This window comes from Rhamphochromis sp. 'chilingali' (genome assembly GCF_963969265.1).
Source record: "Rhamphochromis sp. 'chilingali' genome assembly, chromosome: 12".
NCBI classification, from domain to species: Eukaryota; Metazoa; Chordata; class Actinopteri; order Cichliformes; family Cichlidae; genus Rhamphochromis; species Rhamphochromis sp. 'chilingali'.
Window position 1 is genome coordinate 3,180,039 of NC_137939.1, and position 21,338 is coordinate 3,201,376.

The 21,338-nt window shown below is 39.9% G+C and overlaps 1 protein-coding gene across 7 annotated transcripts in view; it reads right to left on the reverse strand.

Moving 5' to 3' along the window:
* Positions 1 to 21,264, reverse strand: part of wnk3 (WNK lysine deficient protein kinase 3) — a 39,499-nt gene extending 18,235 nt beyond the window's left edge. For 6 of the 7 annotated variants that reach the window (XM_080898435.1, XM_080898434.1, XM_080898432.1 and 3 more), the window contains exons 1-6: positions 20,703 to 21,264; positions 8,736 to 9,874; positions 1,557 to 1,729; positions 903 to 1,123; positions 344 to 501; positions 47 to 135 (exon numbers count right to left, since the gene is read on the reverse strand). In XM_080898435.1, coding sequence (XP_080754561.1) covers positions 47 to 135; positions 344 to 501; positions 903 to 1,123; positions 1,557 to 1,729; positions 8,736 to 9,455 — 1,361 coding nt within the window. In that variant the 5' untranslated portion in view covers positions 9,456 to 9,874; positions 20,703 to 21,264. Of the gene's footprint in view, positions 1 to 46; positions 136 to 343; positions 502 to 902; positions 1,124 to 1,556; positions 1,730 to 8,735; positions 9,875 to 18,035; positions 18,139 to 20,702 lie in introns of those variants that run through there. The other variant, XM_080898433.1, reaches the window with a different exon arrangement.
* Positions 21,265 to 21,338: the final 74 nt, after the last annotated feature.

Here is a 21,338-nt window from a genome sequence, read left to right on the forward strand (position 1 = left end):
ATAATAGAGTGGATGCCATAGTGTTATGAAAGCAAATGCTGCTTACCTCTGGCTTTTGTTCTGACGAATGCAGCCTTCAATGATCTCTTTGATCTCTGGGTCATTTACTTTGTCAAAGCTGGCTGGCTTTATACCCTGAAAAATAAAAGAAACAGGAAATTCATTGTATTCTACAGGAACTTATGTAATTAGGATTTTAAGTCCTGCATTTAACAATTAAAACATTTTCAGAGTTGAGCCAAAAAGTTTAGATCACAATTAAATAAAACAACAATCAATTAGATCCTTATGCATCATCACCACAAATGCATAGAGTTTGCTTGCGAATATTTCAAAGACTCACGCTTGTGACTTTGCGATAGATCTGAGCAGCATTTTGGCACTCAGAGTAGGGGTACTCTGAAGTAGCCATCTCCAGCATACACATCCCAAAGGCATATACGTCCACAGACTCATCATAGTGCTCCTCATACATCTCTGGAGCCATGAACTCCGGGGTTCCTGTTAAAACCAAACAGTACTCTATGACAACCCAAACATCGAAATATTATTTCACTACAGATTAGAGTTTGTATTTACAGTGATGTAATACCATCCACAAAGCAGAAATTTCCTCAGACTCAGTGTAAGAATTTTCAAGCTGATAATAATCTACCTACTCATCATCTAATTTATCTTTACTGGGCACTGCTTCTGCAGGCTAAGAGAGCTGGCATTTCATCATCAGTGCCCTCTTTCTACATTCACCACTAACATAGAAATAAACTATATGTCTACTGAAGTTAAGTGAGACTTTTGTAAAATCTCAGTAGTGCTGAATGCAGAGGAAAGGCCTTAATCTTGTAGAGACAGGGCATGAGTGATCTAAAAAGCATTCAATCTATAAACTGCAAGCAGCCTACCTATAACACTCTTTGCAAAGGAGGTCCTCATAAGAGTGGCCAGTCCCAGATCACCGATCTTGACTGATCCTGTGGGGCCTGTTATAAAAATGTTGTCACACTTGAGGTCCCGATGGACAATTGGTGGAGTCCTGGTGTGAAGGAAGTGAAGGCCTTTCAGAATTTGCCTACACCAACTTCTAAGGACCTTGGGTTTCATCACCTTAAAGCGCTTCAGGTAACTGTGGATAGAGAATAAAAGCAATCAAACTCAAAAGGATATTGTAATAAACAACCAATAGACAAAACGTGTAAGTCAACACACTGACAGCGATAGCGAAATATTATGAATTACTTATATTTCCTGAATTTGAACGTGTTGTGATAATGTGATGACACTTCACCTGAAACACATTATATATCTCTGTATAAAGCAACACATCTGTCCAAATTAATAGTACATTAACTCTATGCACAATAAAAACTGTGTTTTGCGGTATGAATAATCTCCATTCATCAAATTCATTAACAGAAGTGAGTACCAAGGTGTTGGCAAGACAAACAAATGAATGTGGATTAACAAATTTTATAGATTAACTGAAATAATTCTTTTTTTTAGAACATAATAAACATAGACTCAATAATAGCTATCTGTAGAAGATAGGTTACACTAACGTTTTGAGTGTTCCTGATGTCATGAGTTCAGTGACTAGTACAATGCACTTCTTTCCACGAAGTACAGACTCCCAGGAATCATAGAAGCGGACGATGTTGGGGTGCTGAAGCCCCTTTAGCATCTCTGCCTCTTCTTTGAAGCGTTGCTGCTCTGCCTTGGTCAGCTTGCGATCCTGAAATAGGTGGTACATGTCATGTCATGAGCCTCAGCATCTGTTTCACTCCCTTACTCCGTGACTACTCACAGGAAACCAAAACATAAGCCTGCCCTGGACAGCACTCCCATAATGAAGCAATAACACCTACTGCCACTAGATGGTGCTAGCAGCATATAGATGTAGCTCTGCAAAGACAACACCCAGTCACTGGCTTTATAAAACACATTTCTACTGCATCTGCCACACATCCCTAGTATGGCGGACAGAATGGCTGTTGCAGAAATACAGTTCACTGGCACAAGCAGCTTCCTATAGGAACAGAGATAGCACTGACTAATCCCTCAGTTACACACTGGTATATAGTCTTTTGCAATCCCTAAGATTGATCGCATAAGGTTTTTTCTTCTGTTGTGAATATATAAAGCATGTTTGTTTTCTTCTTTTTACATTTCCAGACATTATACTGCTTTTTCTTAAAATACTAACACTTTAATTAATATAATTTGCTGTACTCTATTCACATAGAAAATACACGAACATGAATTTCCCAGCAGGTGGGAAAAATGTTTCAGAATATGCTATGTTGTGATAGTGATTTGAGAATTTATTAAGAGTCACATAAAACTGTCAATTAAAGCATTTCACAGTGAGAGATGACTTTGCTGGCTCCACTAAGTGAGTGTGTATTTTTAGACTCTGTCATTAACAACTGTTGCTATATCCATGTATACAAATCCATCTTTTCAGGTATGCGGTCATTTGAGCTTTATTAACCTAGGGACCTGCTATTTCAGGGAATTATCACAGGTTTAACAGGAAAGTTACGTGTCATGGTTTTGTATTATTAAAAAAATCTAATTTTATGCCATTTATGCAAAGAACTTACGAAGAAATAAAAACAAAACAATACAGTATGTTTCACTTATTATCAATGGGGATTGGGTGGCAGCCACTACTGTGTCACAAACAGACCTCACTATAAATAGAAGTCATCATAACACTTGGTTTCCACTAATCGATTTCATTGATGTTAAGCTTGCTTTTTTCCCCACAAACCCCGCCTCCCCACAGGGAGGTGGAGTACTGCAGATATTTGGACACAGATCAACAGATTTTCATGTAATGTCGATATGCAGCCTTCTGTCACATTATATATTGATATACATTTTTCTGCCTACACTAAAAGCTCTGTACTTATCTTTTCAGAGCACTTTTGCTCTCTGTGTTGATGCTGGTTTGGTGTCCTTTTCTGGAAATATTAAGCAATCTCTTCACCCTCCCCTCTCAACGGAGAAGAAGCATCAACAAAAAAGCTGCTCCTTTTTGCACTCACTAAGAATTAGTTCCTCAGAATAGCCTTGCCCTTACACCTTCCTGCCTTTACTACTAAGTCTGTCATGTTACTATGTTTGAGCATTCTTATGCAAATGTGAGTCTCAATGCTGCCTGCTTCTACCTGTTCTCATATTTTCGCGTGTGCTCACGCTGTGCTGTATTTTGTCAGGGAGTACTGTCTGTGTCCTCGTTCAGAGCTCCAGTCTACCTCATTGTCTGGCACACTGTGAAACAGTGTGACTGTGTCTGTTGCCTCCTCAGCATCTATTTTGTCTCCCCACAGAGCATTGCATCATCAGCCACCCTTAGGGTCAGCAAAGGTTATTAAGAGTTCAGTTAATATCTGTCTAGACGTACTCACACAAGCCTGCTGCCCACTGTGAACCAGCTCACACATTCACACTAATATTCTCATAAATGGAGGCACAGCATCAATGAAGAAATCCCTCTAACTGTATTATTAATAAGCCAAAAGATCACAAAAGTCTGATATTGTTAGATTAATTGGTGATTATAAATCGGTTATTGGTGTGAAGGGCTGTCTATCACTCGGTGTTGGGACGGTGATGCAGTGACATTGTGCCCAAGGTGAATGCTGCCCTTTCTTCCACCACCCTGAGATGCTGAATTAGATTAATGGTCAAAAATATAAATGGATAGATATGACAGTACAAATAATGCATTGGTAAAACAGCAATTTGCAGACATGGAGTTTGCAAACAAAATGACAAAATAGACACCAGAGGGAAAGAAAAACAGTTGCAAAGCAATTTGTTAACCATCAATTAAATGACAAAGCAACATAAACACACAGACAGTTCCACATTTCTGCTTTCAAATAGAGAAATCATAAAAATTCGACATTTACACATATACTGTGTAAATAAATGGGAGAGGCCAGAAACCTATTGTACTCCTAGTGTCAGTCTTCTATGTATGATGTATGATTTGAAGATTGTGGAACTACCAAAAAGACAGCAGTAACTCTGGATAACTCTGGTTAAGCAGTTAGAGAAGTAAAGCTGAGAGGGTTTGGACATGTGCAGAGGAAGGATAGTAGATATACTGGATAACGGATGGTGTTACAGAGAAGGATGCTAGGAATGGGGTGAGACAGAGGCAGTTGATCCACTGTGGTGATCCCTAAAAGGAGGAACCTTTCTCTTTCAGAAATATTTTGATATTCAGTTTTTACTTAAAGTGTGTCATAGATGGGCCCACAATGGTAATTGTAGAATCTCAGACATGTGAAGTAATTATTTCACCCTGCATTATAATGACTGATTTTGGCCATAGTTACTGCACAAAATATTTAAGTATGTAATACTTTGTAATGCTCCTCTTATTTTGTTAAAACTTTCAACATCATGTATTTTTTTACATGGTGCATCTGTGGCAGGGACTTCAGTACTATAAATCAGTAAACAGAATAAGATCTAAGCACCATGTGCACCGTGAGATTTTTTTTGGATCAGACATCTGGTAGAGCAGAAGGTCAAGCCGCGGGTTATTAAGTAGCCTCATAAAACACCAGGGTAAATGGGAAGGATATAGCTTACAAAGTACATAAGTCGACGGCATGAAGCTGGGATCATGAATGCACCATGTGAGTCTTAAACCATCTATTTTGGCAAGCACTGTATAGGTATCACATATACGTATATTACACTGGGGTTACATTCTTATCTGAGATGGCTATAGCAGGATAAAGGGGACTAATTTGGAGCACTATCCGAGGAGCGTTATTCATACTGAAGGTGTATATTTATACATTTATCAGGGTGCATGCACCGTATCTTGTTCTGCAGTTAGCGTTTTAAGGTGGTGGATGGCTAAGATTAGATTACTCTAAGCTCCAACAGCCCAAACTAACAAGACAGATTGCTGCAAAAGGGTTGCCTGCATACCAGATTAAGACTCCAGGTCAGTGGGCCAGGTTTTCAAAGATCTATAGAAGCCTTTAGCCAACACGCAGGCCTTTACCACTACAAGAAATGTGTTCAATTGTTTCTTGTTTTACTGTAGTACTACTGTTGTGGAGTGGTAGAGACTATACTTTTATACTATGTGTCTACGTTTTTGTTTTCAAAACAAACCAAACTTTTTGCTAGTCCCACATTCTTCACAGATTTCTGGTTCGACATGTTGTCAAACCAGAAACCTACTCTTCAGATGAAATGGTGTGACAACTGACTGCTATCTGACCAAACAGATTTTTTTCAATGGGCTGCTTTTGACAATTATCATACCATAAAAAATGGATCACCAGTGCTAACCTTTTATTGATTTCTAATCAAGCTATACAGTTAATGGTAGTGTTATGCGGTCAATGTTTCCAGCAATCAATAGCAACTGAATCTCTGGTTGCTGGTTAGGTAATAAAGACTCTGGGGGGAGGATACAGCCCCAGGGACACTTGTCAGCTATCAGAGACCCAGCAAATATGTGCCTGGCCAGTTTGATTAGATTGATCCAATCGGTCTAGTCAGTTCAGCTGTAGTCTATTTGATTTAGCCTGAACTAATTTTAGTCACCCATCATTACTACATCTTTGCTTTTCCTGATCAGACTGGTCTTTCACAATGAGAAACAACAAACACAATCCCGACTCCTCCCTTTATTGTTTTTATTGTTGTCGTATCAGACCAACCCAAAGAAGTATATCCAGAATAAACACCTTTTGCAAGTCAATGAGCATGTTGACGTTCACTAAGATACTTTGATCACTGCAAAATTGACAGTTTTTAATAGAACATATACAATATGACAGTTAACAAAAAAAATCCAAATGTGTTCTCTTATCACTTCCAAACTGTCAGACTTGACTGCATGCAGTCTTTACCAAGCCAGCACACATGGTACAGTGTTTGGAGAAGGCAGCCTCCTAAGCTGACATTTACCTTTTGATATGGAGCTAAAATTCTCTGAAACAAAACAAGTAAAATCACCAAACCCAAAGTGGTGACTATTGTTAAACTCAGTACTAAATGCTTCTAGTCTTGTGAATGTAACTGGCCTGGGGTGTGCTGGACCTGTCTGGGATGACTGGGTTGAACCAGTCTGGTTTCTGCCTCCCGAGTTATGCTGTCTGTGCAGGATTTTTGTTCCAGCCTGACAGGCACCCACTGTAATTAACTCCCTGGATCACTCTGCATGCTCACTCAAACAGACAAAAAAGTGATGGGGGAGAGTATGGGTGCAGGGGGAAAGTGGGGTGAGAGAGAAAGAGAGAGGGAGGGTGACAGGCAGACACATACAGTGATATGTTGACACAGACAGACAAGAGGGCAACAGCTCCCAGTTATGGGATTCAAACAAACACATTCCCCTGTATGGATGGCAATATACGACTGAAGCAATAGCAAGGTTGATGTATAGCTCTGCTCTGTGAGGTGTGGAATTCCCTGGGAAAGGGAAGGAAAGAAGAGGGATGGTGTCCACACTGTGAACTTTAATTACCCACTCATTCAAGCTGCATTTGGACAGCTAATCCCCCGGCTTCCCTTTCTTTATGGTCACAGGAGGACAGGAGTCTGGTGCTCCCAGGCTGCAGTCTCACAGTAAAGTGGACAGCATCAAACAGTGTACTGGCTAGTCATGTACAAGTCATTTATCATCCTGTCCTGTGCTTTTTCATTGCCATCACGGCTTTAAGTCATTATTATTATGATCACTTTTGTCTAGTCAATGGCAACCTGAAAACATTGAAACCATGAGTAGACTTTGGTGATTTAGAGTAAATGGGTCAGATCATGTGCACCGAGTGACTAGAATGTTGCACTGAATGTTGCACTGGATGCATCTATAGGCGTGTGACCAGGCCTCTGTGTATGTGCACGTTTGTGTGTGTTCATGTGTCTCCCTGCGTATGGTAGCTTAGCATTAGCTACATGGCTGCTCACTGGGAGGGATGCCATGGTAATCCTGTGTTTGGCTCATTGTGTCCCCCTCTGTCTTTCCTTCTCTTCCCTTCACGATCACCTCCTGTGTCTGTCACTTTTCTTTCTCACACGCTGCCTTTTTCCCTTCTCCTAGCTGTTGCTCTGTGTGTCAGAATTACAGTCTGTTTGTTTTTCTCAATTCACTATCTGTTTGTAATACAAAATCTAATTATACAGTAAATTATCTATTATCTTCTCAAATGACTTAATAATTTTGGATTGAAGCAGCCTGTTTTATAACAATTACCCCCAAAACTTGCTGTTCTCAGTAGGACTGGATGGGTGAAGTTTAACACTGATGGCTTTTCATCTTCAAAAAATGATCACAAAAATGTTGTTGCTGATGTCATGACAAAAAACTGTCTGGTGGCAAAACACAATTCTAACATTGATACCGCAGGTGAAACATGCTACCTTTGCAAGCTCTGTAAATTTCCCCCAAAAAAGGGCAAGTCGATTATTTAAGTAGCTCTGAACAACTGCTGATATGAACCTGTTTCAGTAAGTGTTGGGAGTAATACGAGAAAAGGTGATGAGGGCATTCCTGCTGCTTGTTAGTCCAACAGAAAGAGCCTGATCTCAAGGATTAGCCAAGACTCTTGTTTTGGAATTAGCTCCAAACCAAACACATGACTGACTTTCCTCACACAAAGCCAGCAGTCAGATCAGATGGCTAACTGTAACACTGCTGTCTATTGTGAGGCTAAGAGTCAGAGGGATGCATTTCTTTGCTCCTCCACGAGGCTGCCTCCCACCATATTTAATATTCACACCATATAACAATGTTTCCCATTACTTCTCCACATAATTACGTTTGGTGGGCTACAGCGTGTAAAGGCTTTGACAGAGGAGCCATATTAAACATTTATAATAATTCGACATTTTCCTCCCACTTCAATTACAATGCATGAAAAAGACTTTCTCGGAGTGATGTTTGGTGCAGTCACCCCTACACCCCTACAGTCCTCCTATTTACTCTGTTCTCACAAAATACATCTCATTCATAATTCCATTTCATAAACAACAGATAGGCTGTGCTTTGTAGACCTGGTTACACCTAAAGGAATAATACAAAAACAAATAATGCAAACATTAATTTATCTTCTCTTAGTGCTTGTGATACATGCATTAGACTGCATGATTACAAGAAGAAACAGCTTGTTTAATAATTTATTTCTATAAAGCAAGGCAGATGCCGTATATCCCCTTCATGATGTGTGCTGTTATTTGTTTCTTTCCTGATTACTACACCTACAAGGTTCAAGGTTCAAGGTTCTTTATTTGTCACATGCATAGTTATACAAATAAAGAACCTTGAACAACAAGCATTGATACAAACCTGAAAAACAATAATCGCCTTCATACAATTCAGGTAAATACATGGCATAGTCTTTCTGATAGGACACCTATCACAACAAGAAGATATGCTGACAGTCTATTCTATTATTCATACAGTCCTAGAAAAGGCAATGCCTCCACTTTCACTGTGTGCTGTCACTCAGCTACAAGTGATGCTCCTCGTTTTCACCTCAGTCTCCACGGAACTGCAGTCACACAGTCTGAATAGGAAGCAGACTACGTGCTGAGATTTCCAGATCTCTGTTCATTTTACAACAGTAATACTGTGTTTAAATTCTGAAGTGGATAAATAAAGTATAAGTATTACCAGTAAACCTACGGCATTGTGTTCTTTAAGTGCACTGATTATAATAATTTTTAAAAAAGCAGAAAACAGACTGTCTTACCTGAAGTTCACACCAAGCCACCTCCACCCAAGTCTCGGTGTCTAGGCCTTTATAGACGGTCTTGAAGGCTCCTCTGCCTAGTTCTATGTCAAATTTGAGGAACCTTCCTCCAGGAGAGGTAGCAACAGCTTTCATCTCTGCCTCCTCTTCCTGTTCTCGGTCCCTCTCCTTCCCCCTCGGTACAGGTGCAGATGAAGGAGCATCTTTCCCAGGCTCATGGACTGAGCTGGTGCAAGACGGTTCATGTCCCAAGGTTGCACAGGATGAAGCAACCCCATGCTGCTGAGGACTACTACTAAAGACTGAGTCTGATGAGCGCAGCTCCAGGTGGGGGGCACTATGTGATGCCAAGGTGGGTACATCCACCTCATCGTCTTCCTCACAAATCTCCACACTCTTCCTGAAGAAGCGCTTCTCCCTTCTTAGTCGTTTCTGACCTGTATCGATGGGTAGGGAGGGTGTGGAGAATGAAATAGGTCTGAGTACGGTCTCCTCCTGGGAGGCTTCTCCTCCACCACCGCCTCCTCTGATTCCTCCATCTTCTTCTGTTGCTGCTCTCCCTGCTTCTGTCTGGGAGGAGGATGAGTCCATAGGGGTGCTGTCTGTCCTCTCCCTTTGTTGGTCGACCCTGCCCTCCCACTCCGGGTCCTCCTCCTTCTGTCCATCAGGTTTCTCCGAGGAATCCTCGGTGCCTGCGGGCTCTCCTGGGTCAGTAGCCATGGGGAATGGGCTTTCCCACCCCTGCTAGACCTCCTCCTCCAAACCTTTGTTCCTCCGTCAGTCCCCGTCTCTCTCTTTTTCTGTGGTCACCCTCTCACTTCTTTTAACGTGTTAAGAGACTGCTGTCCTTGATCAAACGGGTCACTCTGTCACTCTTTTCCTCCGTCGTCTTCCTCGGACTCTTTTACTCTGCTGCTTTACAGAAGCACAGAAGCAGGGTGAGATGTTTCTATCTTCACTTTCCTTCTCAACATTGCCTACATTTTCTTCAGGAGTGACTTGTTTGGTGCTAATCAGAAAGAATCAGACATCTCAGGGCTCAAACAAACACAGGAAACCAGGAGGGTTTTCTTCAAGCCAGCTGGGGTAAGCAGCGCTGTTATTATTTCAAACTCTGATGCGGAAATCTTCAAGTAAACCTGCAAGACAAAAACAAAACACAGTCGATTGACATATTTAAATCTGTTGAGAAAAACACTGGTACATTATTTATATTTAATAAGATACACTTGGAATAGCCCCAACAGCCCAGTGTGAATGGATGGAAAGAATGACTTCAAGATATCATCATAATCACATAGAGGGTGAACCTTAAGAAAGAAACATTTTCATCTGTAATTTTAACACAACAAACGCCTCATTTGTGTACAATTAAACCGAAAGAGTCTCTGAAGAATATCCCGTGAGCCTGGTCAGTGATCACACATGGTTTCATCAATCGTCAATCACATGTTTACCAGAGTCTAGCGTCTGAAGTTGTGCTCAACAGCTCCATTAGCGAACAGAAAGCTGCAGTTAGGAGTATACAATCCCAACCATTAAAAATGGATGATGAACTATGGGCCAGTTCGGTTGAGTGTGAATAATTCATACTCAGAGGGATTGTTGAACTGTATGAGAGATACTATCACACATATGCAACAAAAGCCTCATAAGATTACACAACTGTGATTATGATTATCACCACTACAGTATTACTCATACCCTGGGAACCATTTAAAGCAGTGTAATCTTTTGAAACTACTGACTGGCCCTTAGGTAAAGTGAGGCAGAAGTGAACAAAGCAAGTTTCTTCTGAAATAGTGATCTTCCTATAAAAAGTACCAGATTGCTGTTAGGTTTTTTTGGTGATTTTTGTGTCATTGTGTGGACAGAAGTGGGCAGCTTTCCAGTGGCATCTTTATCTTCACTTCTCCTCTATCACTCCCCACCTGTCCCATGGTATTGTATCTCCCCTGCCTTCTTACAGCAAATGATCTCTAAGTGGCTCATAGCCTGGAGTTACTTTGGAGAGTGCATCTTAGAGCCAGGGTTTAACTACTAATAAAAGTTGCAATAAGGCCCAAAGTCACCTTATGACTAAACATTTGAAGTTACAGGAAGCATACTAATGGATACCAACAACAGCCGTAGACAAGGATTGTTATGGGAATGTAGTGAATAGGAAGTGCAGTCCAATTCAGGATATTAACAAATATAAGTTTACACCTTCACACATATTAATTTGAAAGTGAACATGTGAAACCTACTGCAATTATGCACCCAAACAATCTGTGGTTACAGCGACTTGGCTATGAAGAAACCCACCGAAGCAGCCGGCCTCAGACCCTGAAATGTCACAGTAGCAAATCTGAACTTGTCTTTAAGCTCGAACAAAGCCCACGGTTACCACAGGGGAATCATCTGGAAGCTCACAACAGCCATTATCTCTTTTATTACAATGACATTAACACTCACATCAAGCCTATTGTTTCTCCAGGCTCAAACGCAGTGAGTCTGAAGTGCAATGCTAGTAGCTGTCAGTCAAACTAATGCGCGCAATACACTGTCTGTTGACTAACTGCCTAAGCTCCCGATGAACAAGCAATTCAAGTTTAGCAACATTTCCAAGGAACAGACACGTAAGCTAAGAGAGAAGCCATCATCAGCATTAAGCAAGACACACCCAAATACTATAACGAAAGAAAACAAACATTGTAAAAAATCATCAAATAATAACCTTCAAATGTGATGTAATATGTTGTTATTTAGGCTGTTTTCTAGGAATCCGATTGATGAATAAAATATTCAAATATCCACCAAATGAAATACTTCCATCTGTCTTTTTTCTTGCACTTCTCCAATTAAACAGATTAAGTAATAAAGAAAATGGATCGATCAGCAGCACCACTCAAGTGAGGGTTCTTTTTTCTCTTTCCAAAGTCCAGCAGCTACTAGCCAGTTGTTAATAATAAATATAAGGCTATTCTACAACCCAAATTCCAGTTGGGACGTTATGTAAAATGTACATAGACTGCAATGCCGTAAACCCATATTCTATTTGTAGCAAAACACAGAAAACATATAAGTTTGAATTTGATGGTAACAACACATCTCAAAAGAGTTGGGACAAGACCAACAACAGTCTGTAAACATCTCTGAACTGAGGAGACTGGACTTAGAGGAGAGCAATTTTGTACCATTCTTGTCTGATATAGGATTCTAACAGTCCTGGGTCTTCTTTGCATGGCACAGATTTAACCCACATTTGTGGATGGCACAGTATTCATGTACCATTTCTGGCAGTGTTTCTGAGCCAATTGAGTGGTTTCCATAACAGAATGCATTTAAAACATGCTCATGATCTTTTTGAAGATCATGAGCATGAAACATTGACTTTTTGGCCTTGTTCCTTGAGCACGGATTTCTACAGATCTGTTGGTGATATTATGTACCATAGATCAGCGGTCCCCAACCCCCGGGCCTCGGACCGGTACCGGTCCGTGAGTCGTTTGGTGCCGGGCAGCGAGAGTTGAGGCTCAGGTGTGAAATGTGTGGTTTTCAGTTTTTTTATCGGTTTTCAGCGTTATTTTGTTATCGTTTTTACCGTTAACTCGGTTTTCCTGGGTCTTTTCACGTGTGTTATGAATAAATCTTCTTTTTTTCGGTACCGGTACTACTTTCATTTTGTTGTATTTATCCGCGACACCTTAAAGGCCGGCCGTGAAAATATTGTTGGGCATAAACCGGTCCGTGGCGCAAAAAAGGTTGGGGACCGCTGCTATAGATGATGAGATAATGACAAAATATTCAAAATTTTACATTGAGGAACATTACCGGTATTCAGAAATTGTTCCACAATTTTCAGATGTGATTTTTAGTATTATTATTTTTATTTTTGTAGATTGGTAAACTTCTTTTTTTTATACTCCAATCATGTTACTGATCTAATTAACATAATTAGTTGCAGGACGTCCCTTACATTTAAACTTTACAGCTTTTTCAGAAAGGGCTTTGTAATATTACCCTTTTCTGTATTTTCTAAAAATTAATTACTTGACATTACTAAGAAATGTGTTTGTTATTATTACTTTTAACTTTTTTTAAAAGAAAAACATCAACAGTGTTTGAATCAAATAGTCCTCAATTAAGTTGATAGAAGATTAACTAATGTTTGCAGCAGCATCTCCCCTGCACTTCCCTCTGATTCACTAGCTGCAGGTAACGCTTCTGGTGAGAGGCTCTCAGCCTGTAGCTATGTTTAGAAGAATCTGACAAATAGTCAAGAGTGTACTTCTTAAAGTTAACAGGGGAGAACAGAATGTGGGGACAGCTGCTAGTTTGCTTATCCTTACCCTTTAGCAAGACTAGGCACCCTACACAGTTAGGTCCATAAGTTTCTGGACAGAGACACTGTTTTTGATAATTTTGCTGCTGTATGTGACAGAAGTGTAGACTATTTTGCAAAAGTATTTATTTACTGTTTAGGAGCTCAGTAATTTACTAATTACAGCCATTATAACGTGCAAAAAACGACACAAAAAAATAATGAAGAAACTGAAAAAGTAAGCAGTTTCACAGACAGATGAAACCAAGATGAGCTTCTACCAGAATGAAAGGGAGTGAAAGGTATGGAGCAAGAAAGAAAACAGCTCATGAGCTAAAGCACATTATTTGCAAACATGGCAGAGGCAATGTTGTGGCATGGAGATGTATGGTTGCAAGTGGAACTGGTCACTAGTGTTTATTGATAATGTAAATGCTTTCACATCTATCATGGCCAAACGGCTAGAAGAGTTCCTACCAACACTGATATGTAATGATCAAAAAGGTTTCATACATCAACGCCAAACACAGGACAATATACGAAAGACACTACACATTATGGACCATATACAAAAACACAAAATCAAAGCAATTGTGATGAGTGTAGACGCTGAAAAAGCCTTTGACTCTGTCAATTGGAAGTTCCTCTACAGGGTACTATATAAATTTGGCTTTCATGATATGATTATTAAAACGATACAAGCATTATATGATAATCCTACAGCCAGGATCAAAATTAATGGATGCCTATCCAACAGTTTTACCCTAAAAAGGGGCACTAGACAGGGCTGTGCATGGTCACCGTTACTTTTTGCACTATACTTGGAACCACTAGCTCAATCCATCAGGCAAAATAAGGACATTAAGGGAATTTTTATCAAAGGGACACAATATAAACTGGCTTGCTACGCGGATGACATTTTGATTTACCTTGGACACCCAACATATTCTTTACCCAAGCTGATGCAGTCATTTGAACAATACGGCCAATTATCAGGCTATAAAATTAATATAGGTAAAACCCAGCTACTCTCATATAACTACAGCCCACCAGAAGAAATAAAATGTAGCTACTCTCTGGTATGGCAAACGGAGTGTTTTAAATATTTAGGCATAAATTTACCGAAAGACCTTACAAAACTATTCGAACAGAACTACCTACCCTTATACAAAAAAATAAAGGAAGATATAGTAAGATGGAATTTAATTCCTTTCTTTAGTTTTAATTCAAGAATTGATTCTATTAAAATGAATGTATTGCCAAGATTTTTGTATCTATTTCAAACCCTACCAATAGAGATTAACCAAAGTCAATTTAATGAGTGGGATAAAATGTTATCTAGATATATATGGCAAGGTAAAAGACCAAGGGTTCGCCTTAAAACACTACAGCTGGCTAAGCAAAAGGGAGGATGGGGCCTCCCTGACCTCAGATATTATTATTTTGCAGCGCAGATGAGAGCAATAATATGCTGGTGTAACCAATCATACACTGCCCAATGGAAAACCATTGAGGAACAAATGCTGTCTATACCTATTCAGGCAACTCTAGCTGACAATAACTTACAAACCTATATAAAAAATACTGATAACATGTGGGTGAAAAGGACCCTTAAAACATGGAGAACTATTATAAAGGAATATAAACTCGAGACCAATATTACAGTTCTTAAATGGTGTGCTTACGACTCAGAGTTCAAACCTAATGAACTGGATTCTAGATTCAAGGACTGGACGGGTAAGGGCATAACAGCCCTGTGCAGTATAATGAAGGATGGAAAATTGTTCAGCTTTGACATGCTTAGAAAAACATTTTCATTAGAAAAAGAAGACTTCTATCGATATCTGCAGTTAAGGCACTATGCCGACACGAAGATGAGAAACGTAACAATGATAAACACACGCTTGATGGAACTGTTTATAAAAAGCTATAACTCAGAAACTATTGATAGAATTGTATCATGTCTCTATAAGGGTCTAATGGATTTGAAACCACATTCGACTTCATATATTAGAACAAAATGGGAGAAGGAAGGAGGGATAAAAATATTAGAGGAAGAATGGACGGCAATATGGAGATATCAGTGGATGTGTACCAGCTCACAAAAGTGGAGGGAATTTGGCTGGAAGTGCCTAATTAGATACTTTATAACACCTTCTCAGAAGTCTCATTATGATGATAACCCCCCTGCTTGTTGGAGGAACTGTGGAAATCAAAGTGCAAATCATTACCATATTTTCTGGGACTGCTCAATCTTGAGGGATTATTGGAGAGAAATACATAATGCCTTACAGGATATCTTTAAACCTGAAATACCTCTCGAGAGTAAGACTATGTTCTTTGGATATATACCTCAGGAATGGCCTAAATATGATAAACATTTAATAAATATTTTATTGGTGGCCTGTAAAAAGAATATCACCAGAAAATGGTTATCCCCAGAGAGCCCAAACATAAGTACATGGATGGAAATCACAATGGAAATTTATAACATGGAAAAGATAACAGCTTCTGTTAACCACAAGCTGGAGAAATTTACATCATATTGGGAAAACTGGGTTAAATATATCACGCCTCATAGGCCAGATTTTACTATTACAAACCAATAATTATGATGTATGTATATATATTTATAGGATCACCCCATACCAACACATCCGTGTTTTTTTTTGTTTTGTTTTTTTTTTTGTTTTTTTGTTTTTTTGTTTTTTGTTTCTTTTTTTTTCTCTTTTCTTAGGTTTGTTAGTTTTGTTTTTTGTTTTTTGATTTTCGGATTATGTGATGGTTTCAATTACTTCTATCGTTGTAAGTATTCTTCCCTTATGACTTGGATGTAAATTAAAATACTATTTCAGTATTTAAGGCAGATAACCTAAGTATGAAGAATGCTTACATGATGTACATACTGTGAATGCCTGCTTTTGAAACCTTAATAAAAATATGAATTAAAAAAAAAAAGATAATGTAAATGCTGATAGAAGTATCAGACTTGGATTTTCATCCAAGTATTAAAAACAATTGTTAAATCTAACATTATCTTACTTAGTTTTTCATTTCTTTTTTCGGCCTACATATAAACAGCTGTAATTCCTAAGCAGTTAATGCAATATTTTTCTTAATCCCCTTGAAAAAAAAGCTGAAAGTATGCACTTCAATTACTTCTTGACTGATCTGGTGTACAGAAGCACAGCTATGTCACTGTTTCAAGAACTAATGGAGCTAATAGTATGTGTTTACAATTCAAAATTGAGGTCCTATTATTTTGTATCCAAATTTAAAATGATAAACACAGAAGAAAAAGAGCAGAAAATCCTCATGCTTTAAAAAGCTGAGTCTAGTAAGTATGAACTGATTCAATTACCATAACCCTGTTTCATTTTCAGTCGTCTACTCATTTAAGTGCTGCACCCTGTACCGGACTATCACTAGATAGACTAGATAGACTATCAAAAAGCATGCATCTAATCGAAGACTTGCTGCACAGTGATTAAAAAAAACTACAGAAAACTGGGTATGTTTGGGTAACCCACAGAGGACATACTGTAGTGTACAGTGAGTCTAAAAAGGTAAAGGCTAACAGGATGTAGGGAGCATAAAGGGGGAAAAACAACAGCCGATAAAGAGAGGGAAGTTGCCCTTTAAGCAAGAGCTTATTTGCCCATGTCCCCAGGGCAAGGAGTTCCCATGAAAGCCACATACCGGACAGAGTTATCACAGCACATCAAACACGTTCAACCATCACTGTCTCTCACACCCGATCAGTCTCCCTTCCAAACACACCCACATAGACTCACGATACAGATATCAGACGGCAGGTTAGAACAAACTTTATCCCTCTGTCCCTTCAGCACTCTTTGTATCTTTTATACACAGACAAAAACCACACACACAGACACACATCGAAAGCAAACTGTCACTAGCACCCAAACTGCATGTCCCCTTTCAATGAAAGAATGCCGAAAGGAATTTCCTGACACCAGCCAAATGACCAAGCAACTGCCCGTGTGGGCAAGCGTGGTAAACTAAAGTTAAAGATAATAAAACCAATGCTGCAGCTAAAACTATGACATCTTGCTTTGGCAGCAAAATGACTCTGGTGCGTAGCGCGCATCAAGTTCCCGTGTCAGAGCCGTTGTCTGTTCAGTTTTCTATCAGTGCCGAAGTACATGAGAACTAAACAACTGACGTGCAGCAATCCTCCTGCCCTGCAGGCTACGGTGAGGCTCCTGCATGGGAGAACACCTGCAGCTGCCTAATCATTATTGAAATGTGCACCAAAAATCAATGTGACAACTTTGCTTCAGTGATGTGACTTCTGTTCTATTCTCAATACCCACTGATGCCTCTGTTTGTTTTCACTTATAACTTTTACCTCTATGCTTAAACGTGTGAAGCACAGGAAAAATGTGCTCTGTGCAACTTGTGTTTACACTCATTAAAGACAAAAGCACAAGTCCTAGACAAACATATATCTTTAAACACAACAAATATGCTGCAATCCGGTTACACAACTTCCATAAATCACTTCACAGGGAAGCAGAATAATCCCTCAAAACAAAAAGCCGCTGAAAAATTAAGCAGGCATACAAAGGAAGAGCCAGGGGACTGTGTGCGTGTGTGCGTGTAAGTGCAGATGGCTATGTTTTTGCAATTGAGGGGGACATACAGATGAAAAAAGAAAAAAAAAAGAGCGACTATAAAGTGGCGAGGGGTACAGCAAGGGATTGTAGTTGGTGGGAGCGGGCGGTCAGCAGAGGCAGAGGGAAGGAGTGAGTTGAGTGGGGGTGGGGTGGGGGCAGAAGGGGTGGGAAAAATGTGTGTGAAAGAGAACAAGAGAGCGAAAAGGGAGGGCGGTGGGCTGGCACAGACAAAAGGTGGGGGCGGCCTGATAAAATATGTGCCAATGTTTGTGTGAATGAAAGCAGTGACTATAGCTAAATTTCTGCACCAACAAAAGCAGCTACAGTTGTGCACGGAGAGGAGTGGAGACATACCTTTAGTGTTTAGAAAAGGCTGAAAACATGAGGTGATTATATTAGCGCAGGAATAGTTTCCAATGGCATGTTCTGTGTCACTGCCCGACTCGGTGCAGAAGGCTGAGGGAGAGCAGGGTAAAGGACCATAAACATATAAATGTACTTTAAGTGCACGCCTAAAATCAGAAATAAATTCTTAAAAAATATTTAAATAAACAGAGCTCAGTTCTCCATTCATCATTGATCCCATCATTTTTAAAGCAATAAACACCAAATGTCCCGTCGTGACAACGTCTCGACTCTTAGGACTCGCTCTTGGTCTCATGTGAGCGGTTATCTCACACGGTTAAAATAAGACAGAAGAGGCCATGTGAAAATATTACCACTGGATTTAGAAACTGTGAAATTTTCTGCTATTTTTTATTTTTCATTTGCATAATGTAGATCAAAAAAAGTTAATTAAGCAAATAAATGGGAGATTGCGCTCGCTGCTCTGGAATGGAAATGATAATAACGCATTACTACAGAGACACAATTACCACGGGGCAAAAGGTTTTTCCATCAACTCGTTCTTCATTTAAAATAACAAAACGAATGCCTTGTAATCAAACTTCCAAGGCTAAACTGGTAGTTTCAGATGCAGTTTAGGCATGAAGTTATTATAGCAAAGTGTATTATCAGGTCATTTGCATGTGTCTAGTCTAGTCAGAGGCAGAACTTTGCATACTATCCCTTTGTTGATTTTCTTGACTGAATGAGCACGGTTACAGTGTACCAGGGAGTCAGGGATTAGTAGAAATGTTTAGAAGATCCAATTGGCAAGAAAAAATCTGGCTGCATTTAAGTGACTGATTCATTGAATATGTCTCATGTGCAGATCAAAACCTAACCACATAAAACCACTTCCCGTCTGCAACACTAACTTTTCCACACATAACCAATACAACAACTTGAATCTGTCCAAATTCTCACAACTGCAAATTCGTCCCACAGAGATTTAACCTCCTAGGACCTGGCGTCCACATATGTGGACATCACATTTTGGGTTATTTAGGCCAAAATACTCAATGTTGCTCTACAAGGGCCTGATATCCTCTTACGAGGACGTTATACTGCTACTGTTCTATCAAAATTTTAAACGAATATCCTCATATGTGGCTCTCATTTATTAATTTTTTTTTACATTTTTAATTTATTAATTAATGCCGTGGAAGAGTTCGGGTCTTAGGAGGTTAAAGAGGAGATGGAGGCCGAGTGATATGGGGAGACAGGCTAGAGGTAACACAAGGTCTGAGAGCTGCTGGCCAAATTTTGAATGGGCCCAATGTCAAGCGGAAGCTATTTAGAACAACACAGGTCTCAGCTGTTGGCCACAGATAAAATATAAAGGCAGATGTGTCTGTGTTTAACGGGTATAAATACTTTTTAAATTTCAATACAAAATAAAAAAAAAAGTTGAGACTAAAGTGATTATTTCTCCACCTCGACTACACAAGTGCTTCCGCACATGTTGCTTTCTTCTCTGGAGCCCAATGAAAAATATCGAATCCTGGTTACCAGGATCAAACACACAATTATTTGTTCTCTTCCCATTAGGGAAACGCAAGGCTGAAAACACAACAAGGACTTTTGTCCAATCCAGGTCAAGCATGGGAGAGTAGAGTGTAGGTAGCACACACGGAGTACTGTTCACTGAGAGAGGGAATATGTTATCTAACCCTGTTTTTTTTTTTTTGTTCTCTTTCATTCCCCTTTGCGAGCAGAGCTGTCCAGTTCTGAGAGATTCCTATGGTCCAGGTGCGGGAAAGGCTCCTTAATCAGCCAAAGTTGAAACAGGATTACATGTCACTAAATTGGCTTACCACTCCTGGAGTTCCTATGAGCCTTCCCATTCCCTCAGTCACTGAACTTTCATGGATGCTGGAGTACTCTGAGCTCAGCATAGTGTTGATTTCAGGAGTTTAGCAAGTGCCCTCTCTAATGTTTTGAATGCACCACTACTACTCTCATCTGGATAAAACCACTGTTTTGCTATAGATCAATGGTGAAGTTAAGGGAATGCATACATTTATAAATATTATATCAATACCTTTTGCTGCTGATGGGAGACAGCAGGGGTGATTTTCATTTTTTAACATTAATTGGCAAATTGCTTAAAGCCCCCATGATGTGGCCGGTCACGCAGTACTCACTGGTTCGTGTATGTTATTCATAGGTATATAAATACATGGTACCAACACAGTGATGCCTGGATGTGCATGCACCATGATGTACAGCTATTGGCTAGCAGATAGCTCAGCTGACTTTGGAAACGCCACGCATAACATAGAGTACAATCACGATACAGGGCGAGAGCATAGTGACTGAGACGGCTGACACCATCACAAAAAATAAATAAATAAATCATCAAACCTCCAGGACTTGCCCTGAGCACATTTCAAATCACTCGAATGATGGGCTCACTGTTGGTGTGTGAGGGCCCGCAGGTCTGCACTAAGTGTTTTAACACCGCGTGAATTAAAATGGAATATTATGTGTCGGGATGATAAACACCTCCTGAGCGATCTCTTAATGCCCAAACAGACGGACAAAATAACAACAGCACCTCACCGGGGCACCACAGTCCAGTAATCACGCAAATTACTATCTGCACTGTAAATGAAAATAACAACAAACATCACTCACCCAAATGCAACATCGCAGCTCGTCGGTCCAGCGTTATTTAGACTGAATAGCTAGCAAACTCACAGAAAACTGGATATAGTCGGCTATCTATCTACAAACCTTGGTGTTATTTACAGGAGATTTACACTGGACTTTCTGCCTACAAAAATATTTTACACACGCTCAAAAAATGTATAATAAAAAAGCTTCAGCAAAACAAAAATAAAAAATCCGCTGGGTTCGTTTGTTGCTGTCGTTTTTTTTCCTCTTTACATTTTACAGGCTTCTCGCGGTGTTGTCAGGTTGAAAATCCCCACCGGAGTCGTCGATCCTCGGTCTGTGTGAGACACGGGCGCGGAGCACTTGGGATACGTGTATCCAGTTTAGACGATGCTTGCCGTCGGTCTACAGATTTTCTCACTCGCTGCTCGGTTTGTCGGCTCAAAGTTGACCAACACGCCATTCATGTGTATCCGGAAAATATCAGCAACTTATGTACATAATTTACAACGTACGAGTCCAACGGCCTTCTGCAGTTTCTCGCGTGTACTGAGCGCGCGCCGCCTGCCAGTTCTCACTTGCCACAGGGCTCATCATCAGCCAGAGGACGAACACAAACCGACAGTTAGCTTACTACGCCACTAGAGGGCGATACGC